Here is a 21650-nt window from a genome sequence, read left to right as displayed (position 1 = left end):
GGAAGCATTTTAATACTTATCTCTTTCTAAATATGTACAAAGTAACTATTGCCAAACTCTGTCTGTAGCTGTTGTTCCACCAGGTTTCATAGGTCCGGTTTTGAAAGTTAGTGTTTGAACAGTGTTTGAACTCTTTCTTTGATTTATATTCCTGTCAAAATTATGCTTTTCTTTCATTCGAAGTAATGGATGTCTTTGATTGAAGAAGGGAAATACAAAACAAAATGAAAAAGAAACAAATGTCAATTAATACTTGAATTATTATTATCTTCCTACATGAATCTGACTGCCTCCACTTAAAATTATTTAATACTCAGTTAAATCCAAAGTCCTTAGTCCATGACATGAAGCTTTTCCAGACATACTTTTTGCATAACTACATTCCTAATATTTATCCACTTTTCTCTTTGAATTTTATGTGCCATAAATATGTCCATTTATGACTTTTACTTTCTCCCATTGGTGTGCTTTTGAATATATGACCATCAGTTCTGATGGTTGAAGGTTCAAAGTAGGATAGGGGGCTTGATTTGTAGCATTTGCTGATTTCTGTAGTGTAACTACTCTGACTATGGCTAAGTGTAAGCTAGCCACATGAAATCAACTGGCTTGCAAAATTCTGAAAATTTTACACTTTGTCCTTGCTGAATAGTATATCCAGTTCTAACATACCACTGGTTCCTATAACCACAAATTTTATCTAAAGACTTCAAATATGCTACTTATTTGACTTAATTTTAAGTCTTCTTTCTGTGCCTGAGAAGTTCTCATTAATTTTTTAAAGTGTGTTTCAGATGTCCATCTGTTTTAGAATTGCCCCCCATCCTTACCCCCAGCTTTCCTGTGTGGTCTATCACTGTCTCATTAGTTTTTCTCTTCATCATTGGAAATGATTTTATGTTGAGTTCACCACATTATCATATCTTGTTATTTATTTATCTGTTTTCCAATTACATTGTTAGCATTTGAAAGCACTTCAGTTTTGCAGATGAGGAAATTGATGCTCAGAGCTTAACAATATGGGGAAACATAATGCCACATTTGTTTATTTTTAATAGACCAGTATATAAAAGAATGGACAGATTAATACTCAAAAGCTTACATTTACTTTTCTGTGACCGTACACAAATGGTTTAGCCTTCCTGACCTTAAGTTTTCTCATCTACAAATGGATGTAATAATAGGTAAACTCATGAGACTGTTGTAAGAAAATGCCTGTGAAGCACAGTGCAGTATTTGATACTGAGGAACCGCTGAACAAAGAGTAACTGTAGGCTGTGTCAGAAAGTGCAAGCACATGAGAAGATCCTCCATTATTTCAGAGGATGCTTTGGACAAGGTACAAGATAGACTCATCTTACTTAGGTGTCTTGTGAGAGTGAAACCTTGTAGCTTCACGGTTTCAGGTGAAATCGAGTGTTCACTCTTAATGTAGGACCTTCAATAGGTTTATCATGATGCCTGTAACATTAAAAAATTTTTTTCCTCTTACTTTAGAGCTTATCTTGAAAACTTGAAAAACCCAGGTTTCAGGTTTGTTTGTTTGTTTGCTTTTAATCCAGTCTAGGTACTTCATAATGTGATTGCACTCATTTAGCCCATGGCCTGCTGTTTTCTGTTCCTGTTCTTTCAGCCTTTGCATGCAAGATTCCTTCCCTTTGACTGTCCAGTCCTGCATCATGCCAAAAGACTGTGAAACCACTGAGTGGTCTTCCTGGAGCCCCTGCTCTAAGACCTGTCGTTCAGGGAGTCTCTCACCAGGATTTAGGAGCAGGAGCCGCGATGTGAAGCACGTTGCTCTTGGAGGTGGGAAGGATTGCCCCGAACTTCTCGAGAAAGAAGCCTGCATTGTCGAAGGAGAGCTTCTGCACTTATGTCCCAGGTATTGTGTTCTTTGGCATGAGTGTTCAGTTGTTCTATATAATCTGATTTTATGTGATATAGACATGTTACCAATCACTATAGCTGTGCCTCATACTTGTCAAGTCTTTACTCAGTGCGAAGTTTCATCTTAGGCAGTAGAATGCAGTGGGGGTAAGGGCATAGGCTGCGTTGATTCCCTGGCCTCCAATCCTACTTCTGAGACTTTCCAGTTATGTGCATTTTGGCAAATGAGTTAAATCTAGTGCCTCAGTTTACTCTTCTACTAGCCATATTCACTTCATCCAGCACCTGCCACAGCATAAATATTTAATAGCCATTAGTTATCATTACCTGATATGCCAGACCTAATTTTTCTGATAACCTAGGAAGTCATTCATCAGCATCTTCATTTTGTAAATAAGGCCACTGATGCTCAGAGAGATTAAGCAATTTCTGAGGTTACATAGTTAATGAATGACAGCCCCCTGATTCTAATGACACTCTTTCTCTGAAATTCACTGCCACCCTGGGGCACTGTTTCTATTTCAGGTCCCTAGGGAAATGGAAAATGTTGGAAAAGGGTTGACATAAATTAATAGCTAAATTGAAGACCTTGATATTGGTTATATTTTGCCCGATTATGTTGCCTTTGGTGAAGACCCCAGTGTATTTTCATCTGGTTGTTGGCTTACAATGGACTCAGTCTGATAGTGATAGAAGTTGTGCAGAAGTTGGCTGGGGATGAATTTGTGATAATTCCTGCTGCACAGCTGCCCTGAACTATATCTTAAGTCTGTAGCTATATTGGATAGACCTTTTCTAGTTTCTTATTGTATCTAAGATTTGAGACCATTTCCTCAGTGAAACAGTGAAGCAAAACATAACTTACTGTAGGAATTAATCACCTGGGATATGTGAAGTGTAAGCAGGTTACAAACTCACCTGGTGTTGTTGATGGGCCTGGCTATTCCTTATACTTGAAAGAATGCGTGTAAGAGGAGGGCAGAGTTTGGGGAGGAGGGTATCATCGCTCATTTCTTCCACGTCACCAGAGAAATCTGGGTTGATTCAACATACTCCTTACATGTTGACTGTTCATTTTTTAGTAAGATGACTACTTAGATTTACATCATTTCTTGCCTGAAAAAGCAGAGAAAGCAGATGTAGTTCCTGATTCTTGACAGGTTAACCTACTGTCACAGAATCCTTCCTAATTGTATAGAGTATGTGTTCAGTCTTTGAAGACACTAATTTTGGGGCAAAGCATGAGACTAGAAATAAAACCTGAGGTCTCTGTCCTTTTTGAGCTTAGATAGACCTTGGGTTAAAATTGTATAACATTACTTTTTAGCTGTATACGTTTGAAAAAACTGTACAACTTCTTTCACGCTGCCTGTGTTGGAGGTTGAAGAGCTGCAGACTAGCACTGTCTATCCCACTGCGTAGCAAATAGGAGGCACTACCAGTGTACTGATCCTTACTGTTGTCATTTTCAGGAGGGTTCATTTCCACCAGTAAGAGACTCTCCTCTTGGAAGGCATAATGAAATGAGTTCAATACAGTTGCTCAGTCATCTCTGATTCTTTGCAACCCTGTGTACTGCAGCATGCCAACCTTCCCTGTCCATCACCAGTTCCCAGAGCTTGCTCAGACTCATGCCATCCAACCATCTCATTCTCTGCCATCCTTCTCCTCCTGCCTTTAATCTTTCCCAGCATCAGGGTCTTTTCCAATGAGTCCGTTCTTTGCATCAGGTGGCCAAAGTATTGGAGCTTCAACTTCAGCATCAGTCCTTCCAATGAATAGTCAGGACTGATTTCCTTTAGGTTTGACTGGTTTGATCTCCTTGAAGTCCAAGAGACTCTCAACAGTCTTCACCAATACCGTAGTTCAAAACCATCAATTCTTTGGCACTCAGCTTTATAGTCTAGCTCTCACATCTATAAATGACTACTGGAAAAGCAATACCTTTCATTAGATGGACCTTTGTCGGCAAAGTAATGTCTCTGATTTTTAATATGCTGTCTAGGTTGGTCATAGCTTTTTCTTCCCCAAGGAACAAGTGTCTTTTAATTTCATGGCTGCAGTCACCATCTGCAGTGATTTTGGAGCCCAAGAAAACAAAGTCAGTCACTGTTTCCATTGTTTCCCCATCTATTTGCCATGAAGTGATGGGACTAGATGCTATGATCTTACTTTTCCGAATGTTGAGTTTTCAGCCAGCTTTTTCATTCTTCTCTTTCACTTTATCAAGAGGCTCTTCAGTTTCTCTTCACTTTCTGCCATAAAGGTGGTGTCATGTTCATATATGAGGTTATTGATATTTCTCCTGGCAATCTGGATTCCAGTTTTTGCATTATCCAGTCCAGCATTTTGCATGATATACTTAAGTAAGCAGGGTGACAATATACAGCCTTGATGTGTTTTTCCAAATTTGGAACCAGTCCATTTCCCAATTTGAAATCAGTTCATTGTTCCATGTCTGGTTCTGACTGTTGCTTCTTGACCTGCATATAGATTTCTCAGTAGGCAGGTGAGGTGGTCGGTATTTCCACCTCTATAAGAATTTTCCAGTTTGTTGTGATCCACACAGTCAAAGGCTTTGGCATAGTCAATGAAGCAGAAGTGGATGTTTTTCTGGAACTCTCTTGCTTTTCCTGATTCAACAGATGTTGGAAATTTGATCTCTGGTTCCTCTGCCTTTTTTAACTCCAGGCTGAACATCTGGTAGTTCTTGGTTCACGTACTGTTGAAGTCTTGACTTGGAGAATTTTGAGCATTACTTTGCTACCGTGTGAGATGAGTGTAATTGTGTGGTACTTTGAACATTCTTTGGCATATTATCTATTCTATAATAACTTAATAGAATAGAAAGTTATTCTTCTGAGTGATTTGAAGATTTTTTTTTCCCTATGGAGGCCTAGTTTGGGAAGATTCTCAATGTTAGGCTGCCAGAAATAGAATCTGAGTTAAATGATAAGTTCACATATGTACTTTTTTCCTTCATCCTTTTCAAGGAATGGCTGATGACCTTCTCCTGATATTTTCAACAGTTTTTTGAGTTATAAATATCCTCCATTTTCCTCTTTTCTTTGTCAATAACTATGCAATTCTCTTGTAAGTAAGAGTGGTACCTCCCTGAAGATGTTGAAGAAGTTGAGTTGTATCAACTTTGTTAAGAATGACTGCTTTTTATTGAGTACATGTTTTAGGTCAATAACTTTACCAGAGATGTTATAAAGATTATTTAGAATAATATGACGTTTATAATCTAAATGGGACTTTTAATAGTAAAACGTGATGTAAATTGGTATTGTCTCTTTTGATTCAAGTTGAAGTCCATTTGGCTTCAAGGTCAGCGATCTTTTCAATACCTCACACTGACTCTCATGTCAGTGAAGACATACACCCAGATGAGGGTATAGATACATAGAACATGCATTCATACGTGTTGTTTTTCCCAACATAATACCATGGAATGGTAATACTTCAATATGTTTGGTTCAGTTCAGTTCAGTCACTCAGTCGTGTCTGAATCTTGGACCTTTGTTGGCAAAGTAATGTCTCTGCTTTTTAGTATGTTGTCTAGGTTAGTGATAGCTTTTCTTCCAAGTAGCAAGCGTCTTTTAATTTTGTGGCTGCAGTTACCATCTGCAGTGATTTTGGAGCCCAAGAAAACAAAGTCTGTCACTGTTTCCATTGTTTCCCCGTCTATTTCCCATGAAGTGATGGGACCAGATGCCATGATCTTAGTTTTCTGTATGTTGAGTTTTAAGCCAACTTTTTCACTCTCCTCTTTCACTCTCACCGAGAGGCTTTTCAGTTCTTAACTTTCTGCCCTAAGGGTGGTGTCATCTTCATATCTGATATTTCTCCCAGCAATCTTGATTCCAGCTGTGCTTTATCCAGCCAGGCATTTCACATGGTATACTCTGCATATAAGATTTATTCAAGATTAATTTCTACTTTGAGCTTCATTTGATTGAACCTTCACATCGGAAAACAGGTCCTGACAAAAAGTTCATTGGAGGTTAACCTGGGCCTCTAGATCTGCTGTATAGAAATGTTACTGAGTATGACATTTTCTAAAAACCTTCTCAAATAGTGAATTTGAAGGAGATAGGAGTCTTAGAAAATTCACTGAATACCAACCAGTTTTTTCTAGGGAGAATGTTGTGTTTACTAATGAGTCTAGTTGGTGGTGGGGAGGAGCACACTTAAATAACAACAACAAAATTAACATTGTCTGACATTCTTATTTGTCTAAGATTTGAGCAGTGGCCTCTGCCTCAGGAAGGCATAAAGACTATGTGTTAACTTTTTGTTTCTAGTTTGACACTGGTGATTAAAATTCATCATGAACAAGGAAAATAGAAACAAAAATCTCTTAGGGATCAAAAATGTCCTTTTCTGCTTTCTCAGAATTCATGAGCACTTCATATGCATCAAGAAATTTAATTCACCATCCTTCTCCTTAGTAGGAAAATGTCCTCTCTTGGAATGTCACTTGGTTTTACCCTTCTACCATCTTTGCTGTAGGAGATGTTTTCCTTTATTCAGTAAATATACTCTTAAACTCTTGCCATGTGCCAAGCACTACATTAAATGTTTGGGATACCTCAGAAAATAGATTGGACAAAGTTTCCTTTGTCTTGTGGGATCTAAATTTTAGTGAAGATATATACTAAATAAATTTAATAAATGAAATAAACTATATATTTTGTGTATGAAATATAGAAAAAATGAATCATTAGAACAGGGCAAAGATAGAGACTCCTGGAATGCTGTAATGGGGGCCAGCTCAGGTTATAGAATTAGAGTATCATTAGAGAAACTTCATTTGAACGAGCAGGATCAGGGACTGAGGTTTGGAGGAGGACCTGAAGCAAGTGGGGAAATTAGCATTTCAGTTAATAAGAGGAAGAATATGTATTCCAAGAAGAGATGAGCTAGAGATGTGCTTACTTCCTACTTCCTCCAATAATAATACTGTTCACAGTGGTTTTTAGTTGTGTAGTTCAGGGGCTACTCTTTTCACTAGCTGCTGCCGCTGCTGCTAAATTGCTTCAGTCTTGTCTGACTCTGTGCGACCCCATAGACGGCAGCCCACCAGGCTCCGCCGTCCCTGGGATTCTCCAGGCAAGAACACTGGAGTGGGTTGCCATTTCCTTCTCCAGTGCATGAAAGTGAAAAGTGAAAGGGAAGTCCTGTCTGACTCCTAGCGACCCCATGGACTGCAGCCTACCAGGCTCCTCCGCCCTTCACTAGCTAGACTCCACTAATCAACATTTTCACTTGAACACTGTGAGTGCCAGTCCCTAAGGCATGATTCCATGAAAGCAATTGTGACCAGGAAGAGCCCCTGCTAGAAGAGTGCCCAGAATCTGGATACTTTGGAGATTCCTCGAGGCATTGAGCATAAGTTAACCTGAAAGGCTGAGGCCAGCCTGTGTTAAGCTGACTTGGGAAACTTTAGAACTACGATTGCTACTTGAACAACCGGGGTTTGAGATGTGCAGGTCCTCTTAGACGCAGACTTTTTCAATACTAAATAATACAGCACTGCACAAGCTGAGGTTGGTTGATTTCATGGATAGAGAACCTTGGATACAAAGGATGGACTAACAGACCCAAGTTTTTGACTATGTGGAATATCATCACCTCTTATAGTTGTTCAAGAGTCAACTATATAAGGGAGTTAGCAGTGTAGCTTTAGGATCTTTGTGAGAGAAAGAGCTTAAGGCTGCTTTCACAGAGTCGTACACGACTGAGCAACTAACACACACGCTCATGTACACACACATATAGCCTTAAGTTTGTTTTCAAAAGGATGCTGTTTTCCCATCTATTTTCCATGAAGTGATGGGAACAGAGGCTATGCCCTTCATTTTTTGAATGTAGAGTTTTAAGCCAGCTTTTTCACTCTCCTCTTTCACTTTCATCAAGAGGCTTTTAGCTCCTCTTCACTTTCTCCCATAAGAGTGATGCTATCTGCATATCTGAGGTTATTGATATTCCTCCCAGCAATCTTGATTCCAGCTTGTGCTTCATCCAGTCCAGCATTTTGCATGATGTACTCTGCATATAAGTTAAATAAGCAGGGTGACAATATACAGCCTTGACGTACTCCTTTCCCAATTTTGAACCTCTGGTTACTGGATAGCATAAGAAAAGGCAGAGGACACAGACAGCTGGGACCTGACCTGATGTTACAACAGCTATGACTCCAGACCCTCTGTACTTAAGCAGAGAGCCTGTTCTGGCTGAATACACAGTAACAGACAAGAATACTGAAAAATGTCAGCATCTTGGAATTGACACCTTGGATGACCTACCAGCAACTTCCATAATCTCCCCAGGAGACAACAGCTTTCACACTGAAATGAGTGTTGTATTTCTTAAATGTTAATTTAACATTTGAAATTTAATATAAGACAGTGATTTTAAAAGGTAACAGTGACCAATATAGAGTAAAACTTTTAAGACGATCTCTAGGCAGACACTGTATGGCTGATATTTTACATAGAGTGTGTGAATTACTGCCCAGAAAAAACAATTTCCTAAACATTGCTTCAACACTCTGGTCTGACACTGAAAAATATGAGGCCTCATAAACTTTCTTTCCTTACCTCTAGTATGTGTTAATTTATCTCTGTTTTGGGTGAACTAGAGATTCTTCGCAAAAGGTCTGTCTGTGCAGACTTTGAGAGGTCTATGTGGGTGTTCTCCACACTTTGATGTGCTTTTAAAACAACCTGCTGTGGTCAGGGTGTTCCTTCCTATTTTCTCTTTAAGGTATTGAACCTGATTTTATGTTTTCTAGATAAAGTTATTTTTCCTGAGAAAACTCTGAGGATCAATTGATAACTTTTTTTTTTTTTTTTTAGAAGAGTGTTAAAGCCAAGTAACGGTGCCAAGAGAAGGGATGGTGGATAAAAGTTGGCTTAGTATTTGGGCTTCCTTTGCCCATTGAATGAAGTGAGTGTTAGAAGAGGGATGTTGTGCCTTAAAGAGATGTTTGTTAAACATCTGCTTAGCCTTCACTGTGCTGATTAGTGGAGGACTCAGGAAATTTCAGTCTGTCATAGTTTATTCATTTTAAGATTCTTGTATAATACTCTCGTTAAAAACTAGCATGTCTTTAACCTTATAACTATGTTCTTTAAAAGTGTTTAATAGTTGGTAATGTTCCCATAACTCATCCCAAACATATGGATTTTTTGTTAGGGTTTTTTTTTTTTTTCTACCTCTTCTACTTCAGAGTGGGTAGCATCTATGAAAGTGTCTGGCTTAGAGTAAATACTCAGCAGACAATGGATAGATCATCAAATGTAGGTCAGTAACAGAACAATTTTATGCACAGGGTGCTTAATTCCATACTGATACTTAATATGACATGTGTGAATCATTCAAGTCAGTTTGTATAACAGGCATCTAAAATTGGCTTCATAAAGAATATTCGACATGGACATCTCCCGAGGGAAGGAATGGACACACAGAACTTGATGGAAAGTGTTCCCCAGTGGCTGCCTTGCTTTTGCTAAGTGTGTCTGGATTTCCAGAAAAGAAGTTGCTGTCATCATTCATTGTAAGAGTAGGTTCAAGAAGGGTGAGAAATGAGATCACAATTAATTAGTGTTAGTCAGTCATGTCCGACTCTTTGCCACCCCTTAGACTGTAGCCCACCAGGCTTCTCTGTCCATGGGATTTCCCAGGCAAGAATACTGGAGTGGGTTGCCATTTCCTTCTCCAGAGGATCTTCCTGGCCCAGGGATTGAACCTGGGTCTCCCATATTTCAGGTGGATTCTTGTAAAAGTCTGGCTTCTGGAACAGAATGGCACGTGCATTGCCTTCCACATCTACTGATCTTTTCCCACTGGTTATCTACTATAGTAACACCTTGCACATAATAGAAGCTCAATAAATGGTGGTTAAATGAATTAATGGGTTTTTTAAGGAAGCTTTTTAAAATTGTTTTAATTAAGCAGCTTTTTCTACAGCACTTGAGTAGTAAAGGAGTCATGACCTGAAACCCTCAGGAGAATCTGTTTGGGAAAGAAATAGCAGTTTCAAAGAATCTGTAAATTGTTTCAGCAGAAGACGGATGCCTTTTTATTGAGTCCATCTTTTATTGGTGCATATTTTTTCATGAGTTCCTGTTGTACCACTTTCAGTTCTCCTGGATGGAAGATTTGTTCCCCTGTTAGTGTAAGAAAGTTAACGTATTGCTAAGTGCTGTGCGTAGTGATAGAAATCTATTAATAATGCATACATGGAGTTTGACTGGCAGAGTCATCTGCTGAAGAGCGAAGAGCTTTGCACTTGAGAGTAGCTTACCATAATCAATAGTCCCACTCTATTCAATAAAAAATTACTAGAGCGTAAAACACATAAAGCTCGATCAGTTCTCTTTATTTTGGTTGTCTGTTCAGCAAAAAATGACAACTTAATTCTTTTCTAAATGCATTTACAATTTTAAAAGGACAACAGACATTATCATAAATTAGTCATGCTGCAGTACACTGATTTTTAATATACGCACATTTAATTTGAATACATTGTGCTAGGGTTTCAATTCCAAGAGTGTTTGCAAAGCTATATGTGCTTAGCCAAAACATGACCATTCACCAATGCAATTATTCTTTCAGTCTGTCATTGTTAGATCACTGAAGATTCTATTCCGTGTTGCTTTGCTTTAGATCTAAGCCTTTAGAAGGAGAAAAGAAATCCACACTTTGTAAGCAATTCTAAGCCTTCTGAAAGTGACAAAGCATGCATCCTAAAGGGCAAGGGTTGCTATAAAACTCTGATGGTCTTGCCATACTACTGCTATTAAAATCAGTTTATGTCACCTTAGTAGGATGAAAGTCTTTTTTAAATAGTCACTAAATGTACCTACTTTTCTAATTTGACTTTGCTAATTTAGAATGTCTCTATTCCTTGCTTCAGAGCAATGCATTCATTCCTTACCCCTTCTAGCCTTCCCCCATAAATTTGGAGAATAGTTTGAGTACAGGTTTCCTAGGGTTAGACAGCAGTACTCTCAGGAAGACAAGCTGGCTACCCAGAGGATGAGATTTCCAGGCCTTGGGGAGCTTTTCCTAATCCAGAAATTGTCTCCTCTATTTCTTTGTGGAAATATGTATTCCCACCACTAGAGATTTCTTTCTTTGGTTTTAATCTTGATTTCTTCTTGTAAATTGCATATACCTTTTCAGAATGATGAAATATTTAATAATAACTCTTAATATATGGAGCTTCCCATGTGACACAGTTGGTAAAGAATTCGCCTGCCAATGCAGGAATCGCAAGAGACCTGAATTCGATCCCTGTGTTGGGAAGATCCCCTGGAGTAAGAAATGCAACCCACTTCAGTAATCTTGCCTGGAAAATTCCATGAGTAGAGGAGCCAGGCAGGCTACAGTCCATGGGGTGGCAAAGAGTTGGACATGACTGAGCAAGCACACATGTGTAATGTATTATGTATCCCGTGAATATATTTATTGACTATTTCCTAAGAGTAGACTTAAATTATGGGGGACATATGAAGAAATTGGCTAGTGAGTTCCAGGTGTGGGAGACAGCTTCAGAAAGCAGAGTATAGAAGTGAAATTCAGGTTTTATTCATTTACCTGATATCCGAGTTCTTGTCTCCTTTTCTGGGCTGTTTTAGGTAAGAATTCAGTGCCAAGAAATTATGCTGCTAGTACTTGGGGCAAAGTAATTTGGAATCATTCTTTTTTATTTATTTATTTAATATGGCTACACCTGGTCTCTTTTGGCATACAGAATCTTTGGTCATGGCATGCAAACTCTTAGTTGAGACATGAGAAAGCTAGTTCCCTGAACAGCGCTGAACCTGGGACCCCTGCATTGGGAGTACAAATGTTTAGCCACTGGACCACCAGGCAAGTTCCTGAAATTATTCCCCACTCCTCTCTTTCTCTCCCACTTGTGCTTAGTTGCTCAGTCGTGTCCAACTCTTTGTGATCCCATGGACTCTAGCCTGCCAGACTCCTCTGTCGTTGGGATTTTTCAGGCAAGAATATTGGAGTGGGTTGCCATTTCCTTCTCCAGGGGATCTTCCTGACCCAGGAATCGAACCTGCATCTCCTGTGTCTCCTGCTTTGAAGGCAGATTCTTTACCCGCTGAGCCACTGGGGAAGTCCTCTCCCACCCACATCTAATCACCAGAAGGCTGTCTCCACCTTCACAGAAGATCCAGAGTCTGATCACTTCTCATATTCACCGTGAGTGCCCCAACTGAAGCTTCAGCAGCATGTTTCCGAGAGTAACAAATGCCTCTAAGTTTATCTCCCTTTTTCCACTCCCCTGCAGTATGTCCTTCAGTCAGTGGCCAGGATGACTCTTTCACCCTCCTCAAAACTTGACAGTGATTTCCTAGCACATTTGGAATAACACTCATAGTTCTCCCTCCGTAGCCTGGCCCCTGCCTGCCTCTCCCTCTTTCTCCCTCCTACCTTGACCTTCTGGTTCCAACAACACTGGCTTCTGAGCTTTCCTACCAAGTGCAAAGCACTCTCCTTCCCTGGGGCCTTTGAACGTACTCTCCTCTAGAGTGCTCCTTGTCAGCCTCTTCTTGTGCCCACTGCTTTATTTTATTCAGCATTCTGAAGGCTTTCCTGGTCACAGCATTGAACTAGCTCTCCTCATCCATGTTTCTCCGATGGACATGTTAGCTGATGCCGTCTTCTGTTTTGGTTCGTTTCTGTCTGTCTGCCCCACTAGAAGATCATCTCTTCAAGGTCAGGGGCTTTGTCTTGATCATTGTTATGCATTTCTATTGCCTGAATCCAGCCTTGACATATAATTAGAGTTCAAGAGTTACTTCTTAAAAGAAAAAAGGGATAACTGCATGGTTGAGTAAGTGATTTGCTTACTATTGGGCAGGCTTATTTCTGTTCCTAGGGAGTCCTACTTTTAATTCCTTTCTGCCATCCATCTCACATACGTACCTTAGCATTGACTGAAATATTCTTACACAAGTTGTTTCCCTTGGGTATTCAGCATATAAGTGGCTGACAGTGTGACGTCTCACTAAGGGTGAGGTCATTGGAATCATTTTCACATAAAAGGTTGATGGCAGGTTTCCCTAACACTCACAGTAACCAGGCTGCAAAATAATGAGCTTGATTTCAGGGCTGTGAAAAGGCATTAGTCATCAAAAAACTGTCATTTCAGCATTTTGTGGAAACTTGAATTTTTACAATTAGATACATTTATTTGGTTTATATTTTATTTTTCTCTTTAACTTGTTCTTATCTCCTGAAAATGCTAGAATTTGATCCTATGTGACCACAGTGTTCAAATTCTAATGGCGTGCTTCAGTCCATGGGGTCGCAAAGAGTCGGACATGACTGAGTGACTTAACTAAACTGAACCTAACTGATGATATTCTCAACAAGTCTCTTTATAGACGTGTTGGGAAGACTACATGAAGTTATACACCTAGATTTGTTAATGCGGTGCCTGTAACAGACTTAGCATGCAGAAAACTTTGATTGTTATTATTGCTTCGGGTATATGTCATGATATCCTAGAAGCCTTAATAAATGAATGCCTTGTCTCTCTTGTTCAGTCAGGCCATGTGAGAAGACAAATGGATCTGTTCATGAGGAGCTCCATTCATGAGGGGCTATGAGGACTGACTAATTGGTTTCATGTCATGGCCGTTTACTTTACTTGAGGCATTTGTACAGTTGGTTTCAAAGTGTTCTTTATCGACAAGAGGCAGGATCTTGGCCTTTGAGACACCTCCTGTTTCTCTCTTAACCAGAAAGACAAAGTAAGGCTTGAAAGGCAGCAGAGTTGGGAGAGAAAGGGTGGAAAGGCCTGGTCTTTGATGTGGACTTGGACATTAAAGAGAATGTCCCTGGCAGTCAGGAAGCCAAGTTGTCCAGAGGCTGGAGGGCTATTCCTGTCACAGCCTCTGAGGGAGATAGCAGGCAACATTTAGCTGAGAAGACTCCTTTGATTTCTTATTCTGTCAGATGCTAGAGATACTTTCCCAGGTTGGGTGAGTTCAGAATGTTCAGCTTTCTTGGCTTCTAGGTGATTTGTGACTGAACATACTGCATTTGAAAAAAAATAAAAATAAAAAAGCAAAGACTATGAAAAGACCAGCATGTTAAAAGGAATAAAGTCCTTCACTAGTGTGCTTTTTCCTTTGCCTCTTGCTAGGTTGGTATTTTCTCTGAGGTGGTAAGCAATAGCAATCATGATAAATGTCTTATTTTTTCTTTTTTTAGAGAATTTGTTGTTTGCCAGTGAATGGAATTTGGATGTTTTTGGTTAAAGAGCTACCAACAGGGTTTTTGTTACTTTATAGAAAACCATAGTCATTAAACTTTTCTTTTCATTTATCTCTAAAATGACTTCCAAAATTCCTCCATTTGGTCATGACAAATTAATTGAAAAAGCAGTTTATGCAGCATGGCCCATTCCTTTCAAACAAGTGAACAAATTGACATGACTTGCTATGATTCTAAATGCTCTAAGTTTTTTTTTTTATTTTATGCTCTTTACTGACTTTTGATTCTTCCAGGTAAGACTATGGCATTCCTGGATCCCTAATATTAACTTCTGATAAAAGCAATTAAGTTCTCATAAGTACAATGTTGGGTGTGTGTGTGTGTGTGTGTGTGTGTGTGTGTGTGTGTGTGTGTGTGTTTTCTATGTCAGCAGGAGACCAAACAACAGGTGTAAAAGGACATTAAAAAGGGAATTAACATTTATTGAACATTTGTTATGTGCTTTGATCCACATTCAGTGTTATTACCCTTATTTTACAGCTAGGAAAATAGCACTGAGCCAAAGTCACATGACTAGTAAGTGGAAAGGCTCAGATTCAAACCATGTCTGTTTGATTCCGAAGCATGCTTGTCGTCCACACCTTACTGCACCTTTTTCCCGCCTTATTTGCTATAGGAGCCTTAGGGTAGGACTGCATCTGACCTGCTTAATAGCTAGAGAGCCCTTTTAGGCAATCAGTGTGGGGAGAGGATTTGAAATGAGAATGTGGTAACTGTCCAGCTAACCCACCCCTACCATACCGTGCCTTGCCTTAGAGTTCAGAAACAAGAGAACTTACCTGTGCCTCGAGACTCAGAGACACAAGAGACAAGCCTTCTGCCTGCGTGACCGTGAAGTCTAGGTGACCCCTCTGTCTAGGGAGGAGAAAGAGCTTTGGATCATTACCTCTGGAGAAGGACCATCTCTGGAAAGACTTAGACTTTTCTCAATCTTTCATGCCCAGGAATTAGAAACATATTATTGTCTATATTCACCTAGTGTAAGCAGGACTTAGCTCTACACGTCAGACTCTTGTCCAGCTCTCTGACTGATTTTCACTTGGAAAACCCTGTGAGAATGAAGTAGTGAGGCAAAGGGAGCAGAATCCTTTGTTTGTTACAACAAACCCTGCAGGATTTTCCAAATTCTTTTACTACAATGGGCTTTTCACAAGACTGATGATCCTCAGCTTTCAAGCTTTTTAGAATGACAACCACCCTCCTTGTCAAGGGCTTTGCTCACTCTTACATATTTTAGAGATTTTCTTCCTGATTTTGATGTCTGTTACTTGATTTCGGTTTTACTCTAGTTTTTATAAGGCCAGGGCCTTGGTGAGGTATGTTTACTTTTTTTAGTGCTATTTTTTTTCTTTGAACAATCCCCAAACTGAGAAATTTTTCCTAAGACATGAAATGGGACAGCAGATATGAGAATGTTCTTAGGTTTGGTTTGTTACTCCAGTAACTAATTAGTTTGCTGATATTTATGTGAATTCTCTTGGGTTATATTAATGCCATGGGCTTGAGGAACGCTCTCATAAACCACAAAAGGAGATTCTGTCTGAAAGCATTCTCTAGGTATGAATGTAGCACTTTTATCGTTGTTTTATTTTCTGTAAGTTGTGTAGAAACTTCAGTATGTCTTCCCCCTTATTTGTGTGTGCATGGGCATGTCTATCACTGTGTATCTCAATCAGATGTAAACCAAGAAGACATATTCTAAGTTAGTATAACAATGGCATGTCTGTATACCTGTGAAAAAAAAGACAAACAACTCACCAATTAAATATAGTGGTGCATGGAAGCTGAGCACCAAAGAATTGATGCTTTTGAACTGTGGTGTTGGAGAAGACTTTTTGAAAGTCCCTTGGACAGCAAGGATATCAAATCAGTCAAACCTAAAGGAAATCAGTACTGAATATTCATTGGAAGGACTGATGCTGAAGCTCCAATACTTTGGCCACCTGATTAGAAGAATTGATTCACTGGAAAAGACCCTGATGCTGGGAAAGATTGAAGGCAGGAAGAGAAGGGGATGACAGAGGATGAAATGATTGGATGGCATCACTGACTCTACGGATGTGAATTTGAGCAAGCTCCAGGAATTGGTGATGGACAGGGAAGCCTGGTGTGCTGCAGTCCACAGGGTCACAAAGAGTCGGATATGACTGAGTGACTGAACTGAACTGATGGTGAACTCATTTTTAATATATATAACTTTATTTCAATGGGGTCGAACTGAGAAATACCTGTAACAATAAGGTTGAAAAGTTGGATGTAGTCTGTTCATTTAAAATAATATACTCACACATTCATACACTGTCCTACTAATTAAAAAAGAAAGCCCAACTTTCACACCAAGTCATATAAAAGTTTGTGAAATTATATCCCATGATGAGTTCAGCTGCTGGGAATTAAGCTCATTTGGTTTCCAGCTCCTTCCTCTCTTTTGGCCATGCCATGTGGCATGTGGGATCTTAGTCCCCCAGCTATGGATCAAACCCACACCTGTTGCATTAGAAACATAGAGTCTTAAGCACTGGACTACCAGGGTCCTTTCTCTGATTCTTTATTCTCTTAGAGCTTTAAGGCTGAGACATCTCTACTATTTATCCATATTTCCTGTGCTATTAGCATGATAGAATGCCTGCTTTTTCGCAAGGAAATAAAAGAGGTTTAGTATACAAAGCTGGTAAATGTCTTTATCCATAGGCAAAGATTTGATACTAGAAAGAAAGATGAAAAAAAAAAAAAAAAGAAAGAGATGATTACATACATTTGATGTCAATAACTTAAGTTTCCTGTTGAATTCTGTGTTTTCCTTACTTCTTCTTCTTCTTTTAAACAAACCACACCAAACAGGTATTCCTGGAAGACCTCTGAATGGAAAGAATGCCAAGTCTCTCTCCTTCTCGAGCAGCAATACCTCCACTGGCATGAGACGGGACCCATTTGTGGAGGTGGGATCCAGACCCGAGAAGTGTACTGTGCCCAGAGCACACCAGCGTCCACAGCACAGAGGGCCAAGGAAGGTAGGCAGCCAGTACCGGGGCCAGAGTCTGCTGCTGATTAGAATGGAAATGCATTCCAATACCATCTCCTCATATTCTCCTTGGTATAATGGACCTTCAGCATTCACAAGTTTAAAATTTTATTGCCTATTTGCCAACTATCCTTAAGTCCTGCTACTTGCAATACTTAGGAATAGTTAAAAAATACTAGTGTTAATAATTTCCTCAATTGCAACGGATCATTGTGAAAATTAAACGAGAAAATAGACCTAAAATCAGGAACAGAAATGAATGCAACATGCTAAGGGGCTAGTATGCTGGAATCAGCCAGTTGGCAAAGAGGTAGTAACATTCTTTTTCTTTTTTTTTCTATAAGAGAGATTTTTTTTTGTGAATGTGAGAACTTCTACAGAAATATCATTTTCAGATATCAAAGATCCATTCTCTAATTGCCAGAGTTTAAATAATAAGAAAATAATAAGGAAGAAAGTGGGGGAGGAAAAACAACTTTCTTCATGGTAGGCTTTCATTAGGTGTATACAGTCCTTTTGTTTCAGAGTTTGGCATGGTGATAATATATAAGAACTGAAAAACTGGCCCAGATTTACTTAAGTCAATGGATTGAAAAGCTGAGTGTGCAGTAATGCTTCCAGTCTAGAAAAAATGTATGGTCGGTACCAGACACATTGGAGGGGCACTCAGCATTGCCCGCTGTAGAAGTGGTCAAGATGGAAATGCTTCCTTGAGAATGTGCATGTACATTTCTCTACTGTAGAACTTGGTTTGAGAGAGAGGTGTGGGCTTTCTTATTGTGGAGATATGTCCATTTTATCCTGTGAAGTTTTTCATACCAGGTGCCTTTTTTGTGTGACATGGCCTCTCATCATTTCAGAGGCCATGACCATAGCCTTCTATGATTCATTGTATGACTAACAGAGGGATCATCTTTACAGACTCCTTAGAATTTGCTTCAACAATTGAAGTTACAGTGCTGCATTTATAGGGCTAGAATTATTTAATAGGTGAATTTTTTCCTTCTCTATTGTCTCTTTTGGAAAGTGAAAATTTACACACTTTCTCTTCCAGGATAGACATGACTATGCTTACTTTTCTAAATTTGGAGGAATAGAATTTAGATTAAAAAATTCAAATTTTGCTTTCAGACCTTGATGATCTTTCTATTTCACTTTCTCTTTCTTCTCCTTTACTGTTGTCTACAGTAATAGGGTCTTCAGGGGTCAAAACATATATAAGAATTTTTTAGAATTGATATATTATGGTCTATTTTCAACTTCAACATTGAATCTTCTATTGACATCTACCTAAAGTTTCTTTAGTAAAAATAGCTTTCTTATCTTATGGATCAACGATTTCTAAAGTTTTTTTCAACCTTAGTATTTCCAGCTTTCTTAATGGAAACATGCTGGGCAGGAAGTTTGTAATTAGGAAGAAATTGGAAGGATGGTGTTCTAGGGTTGGGAATCATATGCTGCATGTTGGGAAATGTTAAGCAGAGGAAGGATGTTAAGTGAACATTTAGCAGCCTGTTAAGCCCCAGTACAATATTCTTCAAGCACCTAGAAAAGAGGAAGAAATCTTAGGACAAGGCATACTTCTAAATTAATACTTTGGTTCACATGGAAATAGAAAGTGATTAGAAAGCCTAAGCTTGGTAACCCAGGTCTTGGGAGGTGGTTGGTGGAGGTGCTTAGATGTGGGGACAAGATACATACCCATGAATATGTGTATAATGAAACCATGTATTCTTGTAGAAATTTGAATAAAGTAGTCAAACTGTTGCTGCATTGGAAAATACAGGACAGCCACATTGGATTAAAGGCATGGTATAGCTTACTACTTATATTTGTAGTCATTAACAAAGGTTTGATTTTGCTGTTGTGTGGAAGTGAACCAGAAGTATTATTTATTAGTTTTGTTTCTTAAAATGCTTTCATTTCCTACTATTGTCATTTATGGACTGTTGTTTAGTCACTAAGTTGTGTCTGACTCTTTTGCGACCCTGTGGACTATAGCCCACTAGGCCCCTCTATCCATGGGATATCTCGGGTAAGAATACTGATGCGGGTTGCCATTTCCTCCAGGGGATCTTCCTGACCCAGGTATCCAACCCGTGTCTCCTGCTTGGCAGCCTTATTCTTTACCACAGAGCCACCTGGGAAGCCTGTCATTTATGGATATACCTTGACAAATCTGGCAATGTGAAAATTTCTTCTTGGCTCAAGTGAAATATAAGAAAACAATTGAATTGCAACTATAAGAGACCAAAGAGTGTGTTTGCCTAATTAAAGAGGCAGAATTTAAATATTTCTAACCTTTCTGCTAATGCAGTAACAAAGGCCAAACTTGGTAACTTTTTTTTTTTTTACAAAAAAGATCTGCTTTTTTGTTTGTCTTTTTTTCCCCCCATTATTGTGTCAGATTTTGTTTTGAAGGGAGAGGGACATTTAATGGCATTGATTTTGGTAAACTTTTCTCAGTCACAATTGACTTTCCCACTAAGTTAAGTTTATCTTTGGCTCCAGAATATTCTGCTTATTTTCTGGAGTGGAATTTCCTGATTCTTCTTCCTTGGAAATCCCACCATCCACTGTTAACTAGCTGCTCTGCATTCTAAGAACCAGATCTTAGAGGAACCTACAATCTTTGAAAAATAAATAAATAAATAAGATTTATTTCCAGGATCTCTCATGAGATAAGAAGCAATAGAATTTATAAATACCAGAAGAAAAGAAAAATTGAAAAGACTACTAATTCTATCCCAAGGTCCTCCGAGTCTAATTCTGCATGGTGAGGCTAAATTAGGATCTCAGTGCAGTTCTGTTACCAACTTATTCTTGTTGATACCCAATTCTCCATTTGACCTCTGTTCATTGTATGTGTAGTAGTAGTATAATATGGCATATTTACCTGGTTCTGCTATTCATTGACCATGTGGTATTTTAATTGCAGCAAAATTAATGCTGTAGTATTGAATATGAGAAGTGTTGCTAGTAATAGTAACAAGCCAAGCCAATAGTAATAGTAATACAGCAGATGAATGGATAAGAAAGCTGTGGTACATATACACTATGGAGTATTACTCAGCCGTTAAAAAGAATTAATTTGAATCAGTTCTGATGAGATGGATGAAACTGGAGCCAATTATACAGAGTGAAGTAAGCCAGAAAGAAAAACATCAATACAGTATACTAACACATATATATGGAATTTAGGAAAATGGCAATGACGACCCTGTATGCAAGACAGGAAAAAAGACACAGATGTGTATAACGGACTTTTGGACTCAGAGGGAGAGGGAGAGGGTGGGATGATTTGGGAGAATGGCATTCTAACATGTATACTATCATGTAAGAATTGAATCGCTAGTCTATGTCTGACGCAGGGTGCAGCATGCTTGGGGCTGGTGCATGGGGATGACCCAGAGAGATGTTGTGGGGAGGGAGGTGGGAGGGGGGTTCATGTTTGGGAACGCATGTAAGAATTAAAGATTTTAAAATTTAAAAAATAAAAAACTAAAAAAAAAAGAATAAATACACATATGTGTATGTATAATATATATACACAAATTATGTTCAATTATATACATAAATGTCTATATAGATAAAGACTTAAAAAATAGTAATAGTAATAGCCAAGTCAATGTGTGAATCAAACTATAGCAGAATATTTATGATTTTGTTTACCAGTTGCTATTGTAGTAGAGAAAATTGTATTTCTCTTTTATAATTCAGAAGCACCTGCAAGAGCGATGCTTACCTATAAATCTAAACACTTGGATTTGTTGAGACCATTTTCTTCTTGCCCCTTTCTAAGGTGAAATTAAAACCACTCAGCCTACATTCAAGAGTCATTTCTCAGATGGTAAAATGTTGAAACAAGGGACATACCATCATTAATCTAATAGAGACAGGGGAAAATGTATTTCATTCAAGACAACATGGCCTAGAGATTGGCATATCAACAAATGCAGGTTGAAATAGCATAGAGATATAATGTATTGATATGGTGAATAAAGCAAGACAGAAACTAAAAGCTAAAAAAGAAAAGATTGGAAAAAGATACCGGTGTGGTGGCAGTTAAGCAGAATATCACCTAGATATTTTCCCATCTTTTAGATTTATTATTTGCCATTAAATTGACTCAACTACTTCAGAATGGATGCAGTTTAGCTTTGAATTGTTAAGTATATTTAGTTGGCCACTCCATGCCAGCTAAGAGTAAATAGTTCTTGAGAGCCCTATGTCTTTATGAAGCTAGGCCCAGAGTTGGCATTAAGGCAGCACATGATATGTCCTAGTTTTAACTATGCTGGTTTGCTGAGTAAAAAAATGGATGACAGTCACACATACATTTTTTTTCCCCAAATGATTTGTTATGTCCTCTTCAGTACTCTTGCCTGGAAAATCCCTTGGATGTAGGAGCCTGGTGGTCTGCAGTCCATGG

General features: G+C 38.8%; 1 protein-coding gene across 2 annotated transcripts in view; it reads left to right on the top strand.

The window, feature by feature from the left end:
• Positions 1-21650, top strand: part of THSD7B (thrombospondin type 1 domain containing 7B) — a 1048668-nt gene that overhangs the window by 373287 nt on the left and 653731 nt on the right. Inside the window, exons 4-5 of one of the 2 annotated variants that reach the window (XM_027965001.3) lie at positions 1634-1882; positions 17038-17207. In XM_027965001.3, the coding sequence (XP_027820802.2) occupies positions 1634-1882; positions 17038-17207 (419 nt within the window). The remainder of the gene's footprint in view (positions 1-1633; positions 1883-17037; positions 17208-21650) is intronic. The other variant, XM_060411164.1, reaches the window with a different exon arrangement.

Source organism: Ovis aries, chromosome 2, assembly GCF_016772045.2.
Source record: "Ovis aries strain OAR_USU_Benz2616 breed Rambouillet chromosome 2, ARS-UI_Ramb_v3.0, whole genome shotgun sequence".
In the NCBI taxonomy this organism is placed as follows: Eukaryota; Metazoa; Chordata; class Mammalia; order Artiodactyla; family Bovidae; genus Ovis; species Ovis aries.
Note: the sequence above shows the minus strand (reverse complement) of the source record. Positions and strands in the feature narration are given on the sequence as shown.